Source organism: Penaeus japonicus, unplaced genomic scaffold (genome assembly GCF_977035675.1).
Source record: "Penaeus japonicus unplaced genomic scaffold, GWHDUDI00000001_assembly GWHDUDI00000004, whole genome shotgun sequence".
NCBI classification, from domain to species: Eukaryota; Metazoa; Arthropoda; class Malacostraca; order Decapoda; family Penaeidae; genus Penaeus; species Penaeus japonicus.
Genome location: NW_028234406.1, coordinates 48,103,820 through 48,118,819, shown reverse-complemented (window position 1 = coordinate 48,118,819; position 15,000 = coordinate 48,103,820). Strand labels below are relative to the sequence as shown.

Below are 15,000 nucleotides of genomic sequence, written 5' to 3'. Positions count from 1 at the left end.
GGATGAGGACTGCAGCTGTTGCTTGTTGCCTGTAAGTGCTTGTTGATTTAGGGAAATGTAGGTTATTTTTTAAAAGAATACTGATTTTAAGATTTGTGTATTTCAGATGATTTTCCTTTTGTTTTATCTTGCATGTGGCTGCCATGACTTTAAGCTCATGTTGGTTGAGATAGGCTTGGTCACTATCACAGAAGTGTGAAATGTATGGTCAAAATCCTTCAGAAACAGGTGGGAGTTTCAATTTTATGAGCAAGACTAGATTTAAAGAAAAGGCCCCTTTCAATCTTTGACTAATAATCAAAAGCTTCTGCATATTTCCCTGGGAGTATTGATCTATCATCCAGAGTTATCTCTTGAGATTTATACTTTTGATCAAAAGTATTTAGACAAAGAAATGTTATATTATCTTTCAGAACAGCCTCTGAGATAAGTGGCAAAGTAGTCTTGGTGCTGTAGAATATTACATCATCTTTCAAGATGATTTGGGGAAACATGAGGCTTGTTAGAGGCTTGATGGTAAGGAGTCCCCATTTTTCTGAGTGACTTAGGATACGAAATCCACTTGCCCAGGAGTTTCAGTGAAGGGAAGTATTTTTCCGTCTTTCAGAATGATCTTGGAGACGAGTTGGGAGAGCCGCTAATCCCAGACAGGCAGATTCGGATTATTGACAATCCACAGCATAAATATGAAGGTAAGAATCTTTTATGACTTTTGTGGTAATTCTTTTCTTTTTATATTCAGGATTTTGTAAAATGATTATTTTGTCATTATTATTATTTTATTGGATTAGGATGTGGTAGAGACTCATCTAGTTTTTTGAAAGCTGTAACAGACTTTTTTTTAAGTATTGTTGGTCTGTGTTGTTAGTGTAGCATTTTGTCCATGTTTAAAAAGCTAGTGTTTGCAAGTGTTAAAGAAGAAGTAAAAAAAAAAAAAAAAAAGAATTAACTACAGGTTTGAAAAAGAACTTGATTGATAAGTAAGAGCTAGCAGTACAGTGGCATGCTGTCTCTTCTGTGCAATTAATCATGGATATATTTTTTCATTTTGATTGCAAGAAGAGAAAACACACTCAATGTATATATAGACATAAAAAATTAATGGTGTTGTCTGCAAGTGAGGTATTGTACAAATTGTCAAGCTTTAACTGTTCAGTATGCAGCATTTGGTGGAGCTTCATGTGTGATTTACTGTTGGTTCGGCTGCCTTTCCCATGTGTGAAAAGTAGAATACCTTTGCCTATGGATGTAGTGCATTTCAGCTTTGTGGGCACTGCAGACACAGAACAATTAAATAATGGATTTTTATGCTCAGCAGGACTAAAATTCATGAAGTTATTTTTGTATTTTTTTAGTTTATTTTTTATTGACTTTTCCTTTTTGATCCATTAACTGCTTCTGTTCTCATTTTTGTATCTGAGGTAGAGATAGGACATCACTAAAAACTTAATGAAGTTCTTCTGAGCTTAGATACAGTAATCGGATTTGATAGATTTATGCATTGACCTTTCATGGATTAGACCTTTTTCCCCAGTTGAATTAGAAAAAGACAATGGCAGCTGTAGTTTTCATGTTCGTAGAGAGTATGTGAAAATGGTGAAATTTTGAAGTAGTACTTTTTTAAACTATGCAGGCAGTAAATATACAATTTTTTTACTATTGGTAGAACAAGTTCTTCTGAAATATTGTCACTGCATCCTTTGTTATTTTACAGCTGTTTGTGGTACAGTGCATTTAAGTATTATATTTGAACATTATTCAGTGGCTAGATTATTTATAATTTCTGTAATTTTTCTATTGAGGTTTTGTACAAGATGAAATAACATAAAGGATGTTGATTTACATAATGTTCATGTCTAATTAATTCTCAGTTTTTAATTCTTGATTTATTGTGTTTAGTAATGTCTCATTTCATGCATTTTAGTAAGAGTGATATAGGTTAACATTTACTTACATAGTTTATGTATTTTAAACAAAAGCAAAACAGTATTTAGAAAATTAAAATCCCTTGAATAAACAAAACTAAAGCTCTAATATTCAACTTGAATAAAGTCCAGAAAAATGAATCTTAAAACAAATTAAAAAGAAGTAGCTACTTCAGGTCCCAAATCCTGAATTTTGTCCAGAGAAGAAAGTCAAATATCAGAATCATGAAACCCCTCTTGGTTCAATCTCTTTCCAGACCTGATTCAATTGAAACGAGGTAATGTAAGCCGCGGCAAAAGATTCCCCCCGCCCCCCTCGTAATGCCATAGACCATTTTCTTTTTTTTTTCACCACCTTTATTTCTAGCCCTAGAGGAGAGAGAGAGAGTGAGTTGCAATCTAGATTCTGACAAGACTCTTGGTCCGAGCTGCCGGGAAAGATAGTGGTATGTGTTCCCCTCGGCAGCCTGTATGTGGATGAAGCTTGGCATGTGTAGCAGGTCTTAGTTAGCCTTCTCGTTTGTTGCTGTTGTTTGCATAGCTGTTTAGTTCTCTTGTTGTTGGATGGCATCTGCCCCCTTTGGCTTTCTTTTGTCGTTGTTGTTTTATATTTTTTTATCAAATAGATAAATGGTATTGTATTTGTTTGTTTGCCTGATCTCCAACGATATAAAAGTGTTTGTATATTTTATGCTGTAATTTATATTGTGATTTGGATGTTTGCATGAGTGACTAACAAAATTGGAATGCAGGATTGTGTAAATCTTTTTCCTCTCTCTTCTCTCTCTCCTCTCTCTTTCCTCTCTCTCTCCTCTCTCTTTCCTCTCTCTCCTCTCTTTCCTCTCTCTCTCCTCTCTCTTTCCTCTTACTTTCCTCTCTTTAATCTCTCTTTACTCTCTCTACTCTCTCTTTACTCTCTCTTTCCTCTCTCTTTCCTCTCTCTTTCCTCTCTCTTTCCTCTCTCTTTCCTCTCTCTTTCCTCTCTCTTTCCTCTCTCTTTCCTCTCTCTTTCCTCTCTCTTTCCTCTCTCTTTCCTCTTTCTTTCCTCTCTCTTTCCTCTCTCTTTCCTCTCTCTTTCCTCTCTCTTTCCTCTCTCTTTCCTCTCTCTTTCCTCTCTCTTTCCTCTCTCTTTCCTCTCTCTTTCCTCTCTCTTTCCTCTCTCTTTCCTCTCTCTTTCCTCTCTCTTTCCTCTCTCTTTCCTCTCTCTTTCCTCTCTCTTTCCTCTCTCTTTCCTCTCTCTTTCCTCTCTCTTTCCTCTCTCTTTCCTCTCTCTTTCCTCTCTCTTTCCTCTCTCTTTCCTCTCTCTTTCCTCTCTCTTTCCTCTCTCTTTCCTCTCTCTTTCCTCTCTCTTTCCTCTCTCTTTCCTCTCTCTTTCCTCTCTCTTTCCTCTCTCTTTCCTCTCTCTTTCCTCTCTCTTTCCTCTCTCTTTCCTCTCTCTTTCCTCTCTCTTTCCTCTCTCTTTCCTCTCTCTTTCCTCTCTCTTTCCTCTCTCTTTCCTCTCTCTTTCCTCTCTCTTTCCTCTCTCTTTCCTCTCTCTTTCCTCTCTCTTTCCTCTCTCTTTCCTCTCTCTTTCCTCTCTCTTTCCTCTCTCTTTCCTCTCTCTTTCCTCTCTCTTTCCTCTCTCTTTCCTCTCTCTTTCCTCTCTCTTTCCTCTCTCTTTCCTCTCTCTTTCCTCTCTCTTTCCTCTCTCTTTCCTCTCTCTTTCCTCTCTCTTTCCTCTCTCTTTCCTCTCTCTTTCCTCTCTCTTTCCTCTCTCTTTCCTCTCTCTTTCCTCTCTCTTTCCTCTCTCTTTCCTCTCTCTTTCCTCTCTCTTTCCTCTCTCTTTCCTCTCTCTTTCCTCTCTCTTTCCTCTCTCTTTCCTCTCTCTTTCCCCTCTCTTTCCTCTCTCTTTCCTCTCTCTTCTCTCTCTTTCCTCTCTCTTCTCTCTCTCTCTCTCTCTCTCTCTTTCCTCTCTCTTCTCTCTTTCCTCTCTCTTTACTCTCTCTTTCCTCTCTCTCTCCTCTCTCTTTCCTCTCTCTTTCCTCTCTCTTTCCTCTCTCTTTCCTCTCTCTTTCCTCTCTCTTTCCTCTCTCTTTCCTCTCTCTTTCCTCTCTCTTTTCTCTCTCTTTCCTCTCTCTTTCCTCTTTCTTTCCTCTCTCTTTGCTCTCTCTTTCCTCTCTCTTTCCTCTCTCTTTCCTCTCTCTTTCCTCTCTCTTTCCTCTCTCTTTCCTCTCTCTTTCCTCTTTCTTTCCTCTCTCTTTCCTCTCTCTTTCCTCTCTCTTTCCTCTCTCTTTCCTCTCTCTTTCCTCTCTCTTTCCTCTCTCTTTCCTCTCTCTTTCCTCTCTCTTTCCTCTCTCTTTCCTCTCTCTTTCCTCTCTCTTTCCTCTCTCTTTCCTCTCTCTTTCCTCTCTCTTTCCTCTCTCTTTCCTCTCTCTTTCCTCTCTCTTTCCTCTCTCTTTCCTCTCTCTTTCCTCTCTCTTTCCTCTCTCTTTCCTCTCTCTTTCCTCTCTCTTTCCTCTCTCTTTCCTCTCTCTTTCCTCTCTCTTTCCTCTCTCTTTCCTCTCTCTCTCCTCTCTCTTTCCTCTCTCTTTCCTCTCTCTTTCCTCTCTCTTTCCTCTCTCTTTCCTCTCTCTTTCCTCTCTCTTTCCTCTCTCTTTCCTCTCTCTTTCCTCTCTCTTTCCTCTCTCTTTCCTCTCTCTTTCCTCTCTCTTTCCTCTCTCCTCTCTCTCTTTCCTCTCTCTTTCCTCTCTCTTTCCTCTCTCTCTCCTCTCTCTTTCCTCTCTCTCTCCTCTCTCTTTCCTCTCTCTTCTCTCTCTCTCCTCTCTCTTTCCTCTCTCTTTCCTCTCTCTTTCCTCTCTCTTTCCTCTCTCTTTCCTCTCTCTTTCCTCTCTCTTTCCTCTCTCTCTCCTCTCTCTCTCCTCTCTCTCTCTCTCTTTCCTCTCTCTTTCCTCTCTCTTTCCTCTCTCTTTCCTCTCTCTTTCCTCTCTCTTTCCTCTCTCTTTCCCCTCTCTTTCCTCTCTCTTTCCTCTCTCTTTCCTCTCTCTTTCCTTTCTCTTTCCTCTCTCTTTCCTCTCTCTTTCCTCTCTCTTTCCTCTCTCTTTCCTCTCTCTTTCCTCTCTCTTTCCTCTCTCTTTCCTCTCTCTTTCCTCTCTCTTTCCTCTCTCTTTCCTCTCTCTTTCCTCTCTCTTTCCTCTCTTTTTCCTCTCTCTTTCCTCTCTCTTTCCTCTCTCTTTCCTCTTTCTTTCCCCTCTCTTTCCTCTCTCTTTCCTCTCTCTTTCCTCTCTCTTTCCTCTCTCTTTCCTCTCTCTTTCCTCTCTCTTTCCTCTTTCTTTCCTCTCTCTTTCCTCTCTCTTTCCTCTCTCTTTCCTCTCTCTTTCCTCTCTCTTTCCTCTCTCTTTCTCTTCCTCTTTCCTCTTTCTTTCTCTCTTTCTTTCTTCTCTTTTTTCTCTCTCTTTCCTCTCTCTTTACTCTCTCTTTCCTCTCTCTCTCCTCTCTCTTTCCTCTCTCTTTAATCTCTCTTTACTCTCTCTACTCTCTCTTTACTCTCTCTTTACTCTCTCTTTTCTCTCTCTTTTCTCTCTCTTTACTCTCTCTTTACTCTCTCTTTACTCTCTCTTTTCTCTCTCTTTACTCTCTCTTTACTCTCTCTTTACTCTCTCTTTACTCTCTCTACTCTCTCTTTACTCTCTCTTTACTCTCTCTTTTCTCTCTCTTTTCTCTCTCTTTTCTCTCTCTTTTCTCTCTCTACTCTCTTTCCTCTCTCTTTCCTCTCTCTTTACTCTCTCTTTCCTCTCTCTTTCCTCTCTTTTCCTCTCTCTTTCCTCTCTCTTTCCTCTCTCTTTCCTCTCTCTTTCCTCTCTCTTTGCTCTCTCTTTCCTCTCTCTTTCCTCTCTCTTTCCTCTCTCTTTCCTCTCTCTTTCCTCTCTCTTTCCTCTCTCTTTCCTCTCTCTTTCCTCTCTCTTTCCTCTCTCTTTCCTCTCTCTTTCCTCTCTCTTCTCTCTCTCTCTCTCTCTCTCTCTTTCCTCTCTCTTCTCTCTCTTTCCTCTCTCTTTCCTCTCTCTTTCCTCTCTCTTTCCTCTCTCTTTCCTCTCTCTTTCCTCTCTCTTTCCTCTCTCTTTCCTCTCTCTTTCCTCTCTCTTTCCTCTCTCTTTCCTCTCTCTTTCCTCTCTCTTTCCTCTCTCTTTCCTCTCTCTTTCCTCTCTCTTTCCTCTCTCTTCTCTCTCTTTCCTCTCTCTTCTCTCTCTCTCTCTCTCTCTCTCTTTCCTCTCTCTTCTCTCTCTCTCTCCTCTCTCTTTCCTCTCTCTTTCCTCTCTCTTTCCTCTCTCTTTCCTCTCTCTTTCCTCTCTCTTTCCTCTCTCTTTCCTCTCTCTTTCCTCTCTCTTTCCTCTCTCTTTCCTCTCTCTTTCCTCTCTCTTTCCTCTCTCTTTCCTCTTTCTTTCCTCTCTCTCCCCCTCTCTCTTTCCTCTCTCTTTCCTCTCTCTTTCCTCTCTCTTTCCTCTCTCTTTCCTCTCTCTTTCCTCTCTCTTTCCTCTCTCTTTCCTCTCTCTTTCCTCTCTCTTTCCTCTCTCTTTCCTCTCTCTTTCCTCTCTCTTTCCTCTCTCTTTCCTCTCTCTTTCCTCTCTCTTTCCTCTCTCTTTCCTCTCTCTTTCCTCTCTCTTTCCTCTCTCTTTCCTCTCTCTTTCCTCTCTCTTTCCTCTCTCTTTCATCTCTTATCCTTCCTCTCTTTACCTCTCATTTTCTCTCTTCTCTCTCCTTTCTTTTCTTTTCTTTTCTTTTCATCGCCTTTACTCTCCTATCCTTTCCTCTCCTCTCCTTATCTCCCCTCCTATCCTCGTCTCTTCTCTCCTCTCCTTATCTCCCCTCCTATCCTCGTCTCTTCTCTCCTCTCCTCTCCTCTCCTCCCCTCTCCTCTCTTCTTCTCTCAATTTCCTCCTCTTCTCTCAATTTCCTCCTCTCTCTTCTCTCCTCCCTCTCTTTTTCCTCTCTCTTTCCTCTCTCTTTCCTCTCTCTTTCCTCTCTCTTTCCTCTCTCTTTCCTCTCTCTTTCCTCTCTCTTTCCTCTCTCTCTCTCTCTCTCTCTCTCTCTCTCTCTCTCTCTCTCTCTCTCTCTCTCTCTCTCTCTCTCTCTCTCTCTCTCTCTCTCCCTCACTCATTTTCTCTCTCTTTCTCTTTCTTTCTCTCTCTCTCACTCACTCACTTTTTCTTTCTCTTTCTTTCATTCATTCTTTCTTTCTTTCTTTCTTTCTCTCTCTCTCTCTCTCTCTCTCTCTCTCTCTCTCTCTCTCTCTCTCTCTCTCTCTCTCACTCTCACTCTCACTCTCACTCTCACTCTCACTCTCACTCTCACTCTCACTCTCACTCTCTCTCTCTCTCTCTCTCTCTCTCTCTCTCTCTCTCTTTCTCTCTTTGTCTCTTTGTCTCTCCTTACCCTCTCTCCTCTCCCATTTCTTTTTTTTCTCATGTTTGTGCTTGCATAAGGATAGATTGACTGCTGTCGTTGGGCTTCAAGCGTGCATGCGTGCGTGCGTGCGAGCGAGCGAACAGACGTCATCATTCGAGCCTGTTTAGGCCTTCCTCTTTCTCTTTGTGGTGATGGGGGGCGGGGGGAGAGGGGGATGGTGGGAGGGGGGCAGGGCTTAATCTTCTTGTTCATGTTTATTGTGTTTTGATTTGGTCATTTGCTTTTCGTTTGCGTCTTCGGCTCTCTCTCTCTCTCTCTCTCTCTCTCTCTCTCTCTCTCTCTCTCTCTCTCTCTCTCTCTCTCTCTCTCTCTCTCTCTCTCTCTCTCTCACTCTCTCTCTCTTTGTATGAAAGAGATAGACTTTTGACTTTGACAACTTTATTGAGACAAGTAGTTCCTTATATCTTAAAAGGATAGGGTAACCTAGGTTATCCTCACCCCAGTTCTTCAAAGTATACCCAGTAAAAAGTAGTACAAAAAACAAAAGTCTTAATTAGAACGAGTCTTTAGCTCCTCTTTGGGGCTCTTACACAGTCTCTGGAGAGTGACCTTTTTTCCTTCCTAGTGTTCCCGTATTGTTCCTTATCTCTACTCCCCTTACACATTTTTAACGTTCTGTTAGAGTCTGAGAGAGTGACCTTTTTTCCTTCTGGTTGTGTGTCCAGTCTCTCTCTCATTTCGCTCTTTCTCTCTCTCTTCTCTCACTCCTCCTTTTCCTCTCTTTCTCCCTCACCTCTCTTTTCTTTCCCTCTCTCCCTCCACATGTGTTTGGATGAATGTTATGCTTATGACGTAAAGCTGGATGTTGTATGAGTCATTTCCAGTCTGTCTTTATGTATGTTATTTTTACCTACATGTTTCTGTGCATATCCATGATTGTCTCTTTCTATTCAAATTCTATCTTGATATATCCTTTTCTATCGTAAGATATTTCCTTTCGTTATTCTGAGAATTTTTGACAGTTTAAGATGTAGGAGATTATTTGACAATTTCGGAGATTTGGGAGTGTGCCAAAATTGTTATTCAAAATTGAGATATTACGAGGTTTTAAGATCGCAATGGTTTCTATAGCCCGCTTGGCCATTATGATGCTGTTATTATTGTTGCTCTTTCATGAATTGCGCAACTCGTGCCTGTCTGTTGGTCTGTGTATGTGTGGGTGCGCGCGTGCGCGTGCGTCCAGGTGTTAAGTTCCGGGTGGTGGCGCGAGAGAGCGGTTGGCGATGCGGTAAGAGGTTAAGAAAGGGGAAACCTTACGTGAAACCTCCCCCCCCCCCCCCCCCCCCCCCCTTTTTTTTTTGCCCCTCCTCCTCCCGCCCTATGAACTCCCTTCCCCCCTTTCCCCCCTCCTCCTCCCGCCCTATGAACTCCCTTCTCCCCCCTCCCTAGGTCTTCTCCCTCTCCCCCCTCAACCCCACTATCCCCCCCCCCCCCCTTACTCCCTCTCCTTCCCCCCCCCCCTCCCCCCTGAGTCTTCTTCCCTCCCTCCCCCCCAAAGACACCCCTCTCCTTCTCCCCCTTTTCCCCCTCTCCTTCTCCCCCTTTTCCCCCTCTCCTTCTCCCCCTTTTCCCCCTCTCCTTCTCCCCCTTTTCCCCCTCTCCTTCTCCCCCTCGCCTCCCTCTCCCTCTCCCCCCTGGTCCCCCTCTCCTTTTCCCTCTCCCCCCCTTGTCCCCCTCTCCCTCTCCGTCATCCCCTCCTCTCTCCCCCACCCACCCCCTCTCCTCTCCAATCCTCATTATCAGTATCCCCCCTCCCCTCCCCCCTCCCCATGCCAGTGCCCCATTCTCCAGCTGCTCTCCTCTCCAGTGCCTCCTCGCCCGTCGCCAAACCCGCTGGTATTACTACGACTGCCGCTACTATTTCTTGCGTCGTCGTCGTCGTCGTCGTCGTCGTCGCCGTCGGTCGTTTTCGTCGTCGCCCCGCCCCCCCCCCCCACCTCCCACATCCCCTCTTCTGCCTCGTCGTGCCCTCTTTCTCTCTCTCCCCTTTTCTCCTTAGTGTGTGTGTGTTTTTTTTTTTGTATCTGTGCGTGTGTATATCGTCTTGTTTGTATCTTAAGTGTCCAGGTTCCCGCGAATGGCGACATGAGTTACGAGATAATACTTAGCGAAATGAGGGGGCGCCTTTCGCAACAGATGGAAACATTGTGAGAAACAGGTAGGCATGGGTGCTGTAGGGTGGAGGAGGAGGTTGAAGGAGCTAGAGACAGGAGCGATCGAGCGAGAGGATGAGAAAAAAGTGAGAGTTAGAGTGAAAGGGTGAGAGTGAGAGGGAGAGAGTCCGAGTTTGAGTTTGAGTTTGAGTTTGAGTAGGACAGACAGCCAGAGACAGGCAGGCAGAGACATGCAGACAGACAGACAGCAATAGATAGAGACAAGCAAACACAGACAGACATATAGACACAGATATAGAAACACATAGAGACAGGGTAAAGAAAGGCAAGTGGAAGAGAGAGAGTGAGAGAGAGAGAGAGAGAGAGAGAGAGAGAGAGAGAGAGAGAGAGATGATGGGAGGTGGGAAGACGACTAGGGAGAGGAGATGAGAGAGATTAGCGAGTAGAAGATGATTAAAAAGGTTGGAGAACGAGGTGAGGAGAGAGGGATGAGGAGAGAGAGGGGCGAGAATGTTTGAGAGAGAGAGGCGGAAGAGAGATGATAGAGAAGTGAAAGAAGAGAATAGAAAGAAGGAATATAGAGAGAGAGAGAGAGAGAGAGAGGGGGGAAGGAGGGCGGGAGAGTGACAAGAGAGAGGGGCAGGGGAGGGAAGCGGAGGGCGAAGGGAAGGGGGGAGGAAATGGGAGGAGGAGGAAAGTAGGGAAGGTAGCAGTAAGAAGGATAGGTAATAGATATGTAGCTAGAAGATGAAGGGAGAGAGAAGAGAAGAGAAATGAGAGAGATAGAGAGTTCGAAGAGAATAGAGGAGAAGAGAGCGTCGTAGCTGAACGAGAATAATAGAGAGAGCGAGAGCGAAGAGAAGGGAGAGAGTGGGTGCTCGGCTGAGAGAGATAGATGAGTAGAGCGCTAAAGAGAGAGAGAAGAGAAAAGAGATAGAATAGGAGAGAGGAGGATAGATAGAATAGAGAACCATCCAGAGAGTCGAGAGAGAGAGAGAGCGTGCGCGTGCGTGAGAAGAGAGAGAGAATAGAAGAAAAAAAAGAGGGAGGATGGAGAATAAAATGTAGGTAACTAAACGAAATATAAGTGGAGATGAACAGAAGCAAAATGGGAGTATTATGACCGTAACAAGGTCAGGACAACATAGCAATTGGCTTTCCTCAAAACAAGACCTGTGCATACAGGCCTATCCCCTCCTCCTCCCGTCCAATCCCCGTTTCTTCCCTGCAAACATGTTTGGTCGCGTCTATCTATCTATCAGTCTATCTACATACATATATATATATATATATATATATATATATATATATATATTTATGTATGTATATATATGTATATGTATACATATATACATATATACATATATGTATATATATATATACATATATGTATATATATATACATATACATATATACATATTTGTATATATATGTATATATATATGTATGTGTATATATATATACATATACATATATGTATATATGTATATATATAATATATAATATATAATATATTTGTTTATACATTATTATTAGGGTCTTTTATGAATTCATCGCCTATTGTGCACTAAAAATGACGAGCTGAAAGAGGAGACGTGTGACGGCGAGAGCGGAGACGGCGCGCAGAGAGAGACCCTTTTTCGTTTGAGGTCACGTCCTCGTCAGAGAAGGAAAGGAAAAGAATTGAAATTTGGGAAATAAGGAAAGGAAAAATAAAAAGGAAAAAGCAGGAACAGGCAAAGTGAATCCGTAAGCAGTGGCCTCGTGAGTGAGACTCTCCTGCACGGGAGTCCTCGTGCGGCTCCACTGGACACTTGGACCCTTCGCGCTCTAGCCCCACTGGCCACCTCCTCCTCCTCCTCCTCCTTCTCCATCTCCTTCTCCTCTTCTGCCCTCTTGTCGTCTCCTTCTCCTCTCCTCTCTTCGCCTTCTCCTTTTCTCCTCCTCCTCCATCTCTTCACTCTGTCACGGTCTTCCCCTCTTTTGCTCCTGCAACCTCTTTCACCCTCTCACTCCTCTTTCTCCTCCTCCTCCTCCTCCTCCCTCTAATCCCATCATCCCCCGCCCCATATCTCCTCTTCCCCCCCTCCCCTCCTCCTCCTCCTCCTCCTCCTCTGACCACGCGTGCGCGCAAGCGAGCGAAGGAGCTCTTACAAGGGGCGCCTCTCGATGGATGTGCTGCGGCTGTGCATCAGTTCCGAGGAGTATCACAGCCTCCGCCGCCGCCGCCGCCGCCGCGCCATCGCCTCGTCGTCCTCCGCCGCCGCCTCCTCCGCCTCCGCCGCCACTTCGAGCTCGTCCTTCAAGAGGTCCCTCAAGGGCGGTTTAAGGACCGTGGCTCGCAAGGGCGCCAGCACCATGGCCGACGTGAGGACGCCCCTCCTTCGCTCCTACGGCCTCCTGCAGAAGGAGCAGGCGTGGGGAGGTGAGTGTGGAAGGGGACCGCTTCGTAGAGGGAGGGCGAGGCTCGGCGTCGCCGGTGCCGCTGGGATGGTGTTGCTGCGGGATGTTGGTAGCCTTTGCGATCCCTGTGGCGTGTGCTGGTTGTAGTGTGTGTTGTTGTTCTCTGTTCTCATCTCTTCTTGTTTTGTTTTCATGCTTTGTTACTGTCATTTTATTATCTGTTTTTGTTATTATCATCATCATCATCATTATTGATATTATTGTTATTATTATTATTATTTTGTTATATATTATCATCATCATCATCATCATCATCATCATCATCATCATCATCATCATCATCATCATCATCATCATCATCATCATCATCATCATCATCATCATCATCATCACCACCACTATTGCTATTTCATGCCATCTCTCCACTTGTCCCTGGGTGACGGTTTTATGTTATTTACTCACGATTTAGAGGAAGCAATATATTTTGTATCTTGTCCTTACGTTGATTTTGAGAAGGCGTTTGACTCAGTCCATCAAGTTTTTTTTTTCTTTTGATATATATATATATGTGTGTGTGTGTGTGTGTGTGTGTGTGTGTGTGTGTGTGTGTGTGTGTGTGTGTGTGTATATATATATATATATATATATACATATATATATATATATATACATATATATATATATACATAAACGTGTATATGTATATATATCATGCGCGCACATGTGCGCATGACCTTGGGTTTTGTGGAAACTAAAAAGATCACCTGTCAGTGTAGGCCTATCCCCAGATGGACAGAGGTTTGTATCTCGTCTGTATTTTCCCTGTTTTGTATCTTGCAACACGGCAGCGAGAGCGGACTCGAAGCAGCGACTCGGGAGGCGGCCCGACTCCTTCGGCTCGGCGCGGAATACGAAGCACTGGAGCGACGAGTCGCGGCCGGATGACTTGGAGCTGTTCAAAGGCTTTTCTTCCTAATAGAGGAAGACGCCGCCGCGGGGAGTGTTTCCTAATCCCTCATATGGCAATGGGGGGGGGGGGGGGTCTGGGGGGGGGAAGGTCAAAGGAGCGGTCATGATACTCATGGCTATAATAAAGTGATAGGTGCTCATATGAGATAGTCATAAAGACGGGTCAGGAGCGGTCATGAGACGAATGGTGTCTGTGAATACTTTCAGTGCAGGACATCAGTACTGGTCATCCTACGATCCTTGTACGTTATGTCATGTTATGTTTAAAAAAGAAGGAAAGAAAAAAAAAAACTATTCACAAAATCGGTCTATTATGTTTGGCGTTTTTTCTGCCTATATATCAACATAGAACGGATGTTTTGACATTCATTTTTGGCACACATTTTTTTTTTTTTTTTCATATTTACCATTTATAGTTACATTAGTTTTCGTTCTAGTTATAGATTATGGTTGTCATCAGTTCGCTCATTTTTCGCTACGGTTATTCTCGATGGAAAATCGGGGTGAAGCGAAACCAAAATCTTACAGTAACTACTTATACATCTGTTTTCCCGATTAGTGAACCGTTTACCTGTTGTTCGCTTTGCCCCGCCTGGCCGTTCCATGCACCATGCATGGCCCATTTGTGTGCATGGCGATACTTCGAGCTGTTCAAGATCCCCAGCGTTGGCCGTCTGCCTCGGCGGATGCGGAAGATTCAGAAGGATCTAAAAATAGAGCTGTTGGAAGGGAAGTGGTCGTCGAGGAGTTATTTCGTGCTTGGGGAGTGTTTTGCTCATTTGCGGATCGGGGCGGCGTTCTTTGGGGGTGGATGAGTGGGCCCTGTTCATGCAGTGAGTATTAGGGACGGGAAGAGGATTGGTTTATGCATTTATTATATATATATGTATATATATATATATATATATATATATATATATATATATATATATATGTATATGTATACACACACACACACACACGCACACATCACACACACTAACACACACTCACACTGATATACACAATACATACATAGAGAAATATATATATAAATATATATACATATATATATATACATATATATATATATAATATATATATATATATATGATATATATATCTATATTTGGTGTGTGTGTTTGTGTGGTGTTGTTGAGTGGTGTGAGTGAGAGTGTGTGTGTGTGTCGATGTGTTGATGAGGTTGTGTGATGCTGGTGGAGTGATGCGCCATCAATTATGATATAATGGCAAAGATAACGATTAAGTATGCTATTTACTTTTCTTTTTGCATGCAGATGTGATTATTATCAGTGAAACTGTTTTTATCCTTATCAGTATCATCACAGCCATAAAAATATTCAGGTATGTTTTGTTTTACAGTGTCATAAGCTGTTTCCTGTACACGTAATTCTTTGTATACTAACAATTTGGCGCAAGTAAAGTCGATTATCACGTTATATGGCAATGACACGACCAGCCTTAGTGCTCGGCGGGATCTCGCAGGTACGCTCATACGGACGACGATCCTATTGAGAGGTAATGACATAATACACCTTACGGGGCGAGGCGGCGCGCGCACATGGCTTATCTGTGCCCTGTTGGGAGGGCTGTGTAATATCGTTGTCTTTCGGAGCTTTTCGTGTCATTCGTCGCATGAATATGAATTTTTCCCTTTGCTTTTGCCATTGTTGTGATGGTTAAAAGTTTTTTTTCGAAACAGGTTTTACGTGATTTGTGGTTGTGTACATTTTTTGTGATGATAAAGATGCTCTTACGTGATCACTGTGAGGTAGACTGGTTTGTTTACATCGGTTACTTGAATGAAACCGTCGAATTATGAGTGAAAGGAAGGCGTGTTGACACCCCCTTTTGACGCCTCTATTTACAAACTGCTCTGTCTCTCTTCTCTTTTTCTCTCTCGCTCTAACATTTTCTCTTTGCACAGTTTATTTTCGATAGATTTCGATCTTGGGTTCCATCAGTATCGAACTTCAGGAAACGTATACCAAGTACCTTTTTTTCTTTTTCTTTTTTTTTTCCATTTTCCTCCCAACAGAATATTTATAATTCGCTATCCGCAAGAGCGCTGCCGTATGGCAGAGAGCGAGCGTCTCGACGTGCTCGAGCGATTTTTCGTTTTCACTTTTTTTTCCGCCACGTGTAAAGC

General features: G+C 43.3%; 1 protein-coding gene across 4 annotated transcripts in view; it reads left to right on the top strand.

Annotated features, from left to right (window-relative positions):
• The window catches only part of Gdap2 (ganglioside induced differentiation associated protein 2), a 98,030-nt gene that overhangs the window by 11,742 nt on the left and 71,288 nt on the right, over positions 1 to 15,000 (top strand). For 3 of the 4 annotated variants that reach the window (XM_086536607.1, XM_086536609.1, XM_086536608.1), the window contains exons 6-8: positions 1 to 31; positions 608 to 692; positions 2,183 to 2,203. The exon at positions 1 to 31 is cut by the window's left edge and continues 124 nt beyond it. In XM_086536607.1, coding sequence (XP_086392733.1) covers positions 1 to 31; positions 608 to 692; positions 2,183 to 2,203 — 137 coding nt within the window. The remainder of the gene's footprint in view (positions 32 to 607; positions 693 to 2,182; positions 2,204 to 15,000) is intronic. The other variant, XM_086536610.1, reaches the window with a different exon arrangement.